This window comes from Tasmannia lanceolata, unplaced genomic scaffold (assembly GCF_043159265.1).
Source record: "Tasmannia lanceolata isolate RefF3 unplaced genomic scaffold, GAP_Taslan_0.1 ptg000016l, whole genome shotgun sequence".
Taxonomy (NCBI): Eukaryota; Viridiplantae; Streptophyta; class Magnoliopsida; order Canellales; family Winteraceae; genus Tasmannia; species Tasmannia lanceolata.
The window spans coordinates 5,881,215-5,885,876 of NW_027518693.1; the positions used below are offsets into that span (position 1 = coordinate 5,881,215).

Here is a 4,662-nt window from a genome sequence, read left to right on the forward strand (position 1 = left end):
AATATAATTTTCTATGGAAATATTTTCCTTAGATCCAAACACCCTACTGAGGCCCTTTTCGGATTAAAAGTTTAAAACTTCTTCCGTAGATTTATTTTGTTTATGCCGATTTTGAGGGGAAAGAAATTTGTTATACAGTATTTAATGGGATGTCATAAGGAAATGAAGGTCTTGGAAAATAAAGGGCCATGATAAATTCGCACCCTCCCTAGGATAATTGGCGCCTAACGCTTTTTAAAAAGGAATAATTTGCACCTCTTTATACTCCTTAACGCTTTTAACTTCAATTCACGTCAATTGCTGGCTTGCTGCCTTGGAATTGTCGAAATCAGTGATCGGAATCGGCGTCCCATTCCAATTATCCTAAAAATGGAATGGAAACAAATTAAAATAAAATTTTAATTAAACATCTAATAAAAAATTGCCAATTCAGAATACCACTTACTTGGATGGGAAATAGATTCTGGTATTTCCCCCCTTAAATTCCCCCCTCCCCCCCGGGTGTTATTTCTAGTGTTGAGAAAATTCGTCGCGCAAAACAATTCGGTCATGCACAAATTAAACGGAAAAGTAAAATAATAAATCAAGCCACAAGAAGAACACTAAGATTTTACGTGGTTCGGCCAAGCCTACTCAACGGGCGAGAAACACGATCTTCCACTATAGGAAAAACAATATACAAGGATTACAATGGATTAAACCCAACCCCAAAACCCGCAACCCTTTCCTTGCTTCCCTCAAACCAAGACTGTACACCGAGGGCAACCCGAGAAAAAACCCACAAGAGAATACCCGAGAAAATGCCAAGAGAAAAACTCAAGAGGAAAACCCTCTTCTTTCACCTCTCTTTTTCTCGCCTTTTTTTTTCCCCTCACTCTCTATGCCTCACACACTTTGCAGCTGTGCAAAGTAGACACAAATATTTAGGTTTTGGAAAAACCTAAACAACCATCTTTCCATTTTTGCCTTTTCGCTCCCCACGGAAGTTTTTTTTTGGGAAATAAGGCAACTTTCCCAACATCTAGGGCTGCAACTCGGGTCGGGTTCAACCTGGAAAAAGAAAAGAAAAAGAAGATGGATCTAGTTGAGTTCGGGTCGGGTTCGGATTTGGGTTGAGTTTTTAGAACCCTTGTCGAGTTCGGTTGAGGGTTTGGGCAACCCGACCCAAGTGAAACCCGACACTTTTTATCCAAATTTGTTTTTGTAATCTTAAAAACTCAGTTTGGATCGGGTTGAACTCAGGCTGGGTCAAGTTCGGGTTGGAAAAAGGGACTCCTCGTGTCAGGGGTCGGGTTGAACCTCGTCGGGTTGGGTCGGGTACAGGTTGGAAAAAAGGGTTCCTCGGGTTGGCGTCAACCCGACTCAAGTTGCACCCCTAGTTATTTCTCACTGAAAATCCAAGAAATGGTGTAAGGACAGCATACAACAGCTTGATCATGAACCCTCTTTTACACTGTATTTAAACTAAAAACATGATTTCTAAAATCCGCGTATCCAAACCATCCCTCCAATCCAAACGCAGCAACACCCCCCTCTCCTTTAGGCTCTATTTGGATTATGCAAAAATATTTCGGACATTCTCAGACCTTTTTTTTTTCTTTCTATAATTAGAGGGAAAATATATGATTGCGGTCAATTTAGCGGGATATCATCATAAAAGATGGTTAACTACTCGTATGGCATTAAACAAATTTACTCTAATAATCTGAATCATTGAGCCAAGTGCTTAAAAACTCGAACTCATATTGGAACTCAACCAATTCGAACTCATATTGGAACTCAACCAATATAAAGAGTGTCAATTAGTTAGTAACAAAACTGGGACTCACTAACACAAGTGGGACTAGAACTCGCCCGAGGTAAAATAAAGTAGACTCGCGCCGAGTTGACTCGTGGGTTTCCTAGATTCCGGATCTCACTTCCTGATATTTTCATTAGAAAGTGTTTTAACTCATATGAGTCAGAAATCTAACGCTAGATTAGAACCAGGGTTAAAAATGTGTGGTTAAGAAGAGACACTTCTCTTGTATTCCCTTCATCCACAATCAAAGATTTTGCCCTTTTCATTACACAGCCTCCTCTATTTCTCCCTCTCTCTCAGTTGCACCTTCACCATTATCTCTAACATTCAGACCGTTTCCTTTCTAGCCATGGACAAAATCCCTCCTACCAAAACCCTAACCCTATCCCTCTTTAAAGAAAAAAAATGACAACATCAACAACAAAATAACCCCCCTCCACCTCCCTAAATGTTACAAGACACCCCTCTACTCACATCACCACCATGGAACCCATCTCCAAACCCAAACCCTCAGACCCCATCACCAACGGCGCACTCAAGCACCACCCAGCGCACCCCAGCCCACCTCCCACCCAAACCCTCTATTACAAAGAGTGCCTCAAAAACCATGCTGCAACCCTAGGTGGTCATGCCCTAGACGGATGTGGCGAGTTCATGCCCTCCTCTTCCGACCCCACCTCACTAAAATGCGCCGCATGCGGATGTCACCGGAACTTCCATCGCCGGAGCACCGACCACAACCCACCTGAATTCCGCCGGACCGACGAAGAATTCCCCCCAAAACTTCATAATTCAAATTCAACTTCCACCCCCACTTCACCTCCACCATCATGTTACTTTCCATCTGCACCCCAAATGTTACTTGCCCTAAGCACAGGGCTTTCCGGCGATAATCCGGTGACGCCGAATGGGAATCCGGCGAGGAAGCGATTTAGGACGAAATTTAGTAGGGAGCAGAAGGAGAAGATGTATGTGTTTGCTGAGAAATTGGGTTGGAAGATGCAGAAAGATGAGGAAGATATGGTTGAGGAGTTTTGTAATGAGATTGGGATTAGAAAAAAGGTGTTGAAGGTTTGGATGCATAATAATAAGCATAGTTCTGTGAAGAGAGATGTGTTGATGAATAGTAGGGGGAGTGATGAGGGTGTCAATAACAATATTGAGAGCAATAATCAGAATGGGAGTACTTATGTTATGAATGGGTCATCTTCTTCATCTTGAAAAAATTGGGTTAGTTTTGGCAATTTTAGTGCTTTTGCTTTGGTGGGTGGGTGTCTTTGGGTTCTTGATTAGCAGTCCTTTTTGTCTTTCTTTTTTTGATCAGTGATAGAAACAACTGGTATGGAAAATACCCATCTCATCATTGGTTCTTCTTTCTTCTAATGTGATGTTAATTTAACAGTGATTTGGTTTTATTTTCTTCTCGCAATCTCTCTCTCTCTCTCTCTCTCTCTCTCTCTCTCTCTCTCTCTCTCTATGTTTGTTGGAAAATACTGTGTAGTATGATGTGGGTGCTTTGGCCTTTCGGATTATTGCCTACCTTCCTTGTTCTGGCATTGCTTGTCTCATGTTTGCTTTCCTTTCTAGTGATCTTCTTTTGGTAAGTAAGAATTATATAAAGAGAAGAAAACAAAACTGTTATTATGTACAGTGAGCACTTTTTAACTATCTTTAGGGGCATTTGACTGCATTTTAAGACCAATCCCTTTGTTAAGAGAGGTAACTTGTAGCATTATTAGTGTGATCTGATGGATGTTTGTTCTCTTTCTCTTGATGGATCTTCTATTATTCATTTGTGATTTGGTTGATTATATCATTCTTGAGATTAGTCCAACCTTTATTTGGGAATTTGGGTTCTGTTTGGTCCTCTCATTTCCTTCACTTTACAGTATTGCTGTTCATGAAACCCTAATCTCACATTCTTATCCATTTATTTATTTATTTATTATCCTTCTCTTTTAAGTTAAGGGAACACCTTAGAATTAAAGTTATTTGGAAGCTTAATGGTCACCTTTCTTTGGTTGGTAAGAAATTAATTATATCCCCCCTCCTCAAATACAAACATAAATCAAGTGAATTTAGACGTAATCATTGTATTAGCTAATATAATTGAATCTAGACCTCAAATAGTCAAATAGAATTTAGACCTAATCATTCTATTAGCTAATATAATTGAATAATGCCGACATGAAGACAAACGCTGACAATAACTTTAGTCTAATCTTGTGATGAATGGATGACAAAAGGTCTGTTGAGTAACACACACATGTGCCTTGCTACGATTGTACCATTTCTCTGTACTCATTTTGAGAAAGGCTAGGTAGAAAGTCATTTTCACGATCAATAGTAAAAAGTAAATTTTGGGTCCCCATGGGCATACGTATGTAAAATCAAAACCGTTTATCTTGTAGAACATCATGAACAGTCCACATGGTCTTGGGCCCATCTTGAACGGACCTCTCATGCCTCAAGTAAAGAAATGGTTTATCTTTTGTTAAAATATGTGAGATCTTAACCCATTCTAACCGTTGGATCCCACGTATGCTCTGTACAAGCACACATTGATCCTCTTGTAAATGCATTTGCCTAATTTATCTAGTTGCTTCGTTTACCCAACTTACCTAATCTACCTCCAACGGTGAGATCTTAACCCAATCTAACCGTTGGATCCCACATATTCTAACATCTTTTATGGGCAGAACTCTAAAAGAGGGTTGATGGATCAAGCACCCAGGATCATACGATCAAGGTGGTTCTCAATGGCATTTGACCAGACTTTATGGCTGCCATCAACAGAGGCAAAAGTAGGGCCTACCAAGTGTCTTTTAGGAAGGGGTGTAGTAATGTTTTTTAGAGGAATG

At 40.2% G+C, this 4,662-nt stretch overlaps 1 protein-coding gene across 1 annotated transcript; it reads left to right on the plus strand.

Moving 5' to 3' along the window:
• The first annotated feature begins 2,025 nt into the window (after positions 1–2,025).
• On the plus strand, positions 2,026–3,216 carry LOC143848250 (zinc-finger homeodomain protein 11-like). Its single transcript, XM_077357148.1, has one exon. The coding sequence runs from the start codon at positions 2,285–2,287 to the stop codon at positions 3,020–3,022; it is 738 nt and encodes a 245-aa protein (XP_077213263.1). The 5' UTR covers positions 2,026–2,284; the 3' UTR covers positions 3,023–3,216.
• Positions 3,217–4,662: the final 1,446 nt, after the last annotated feature.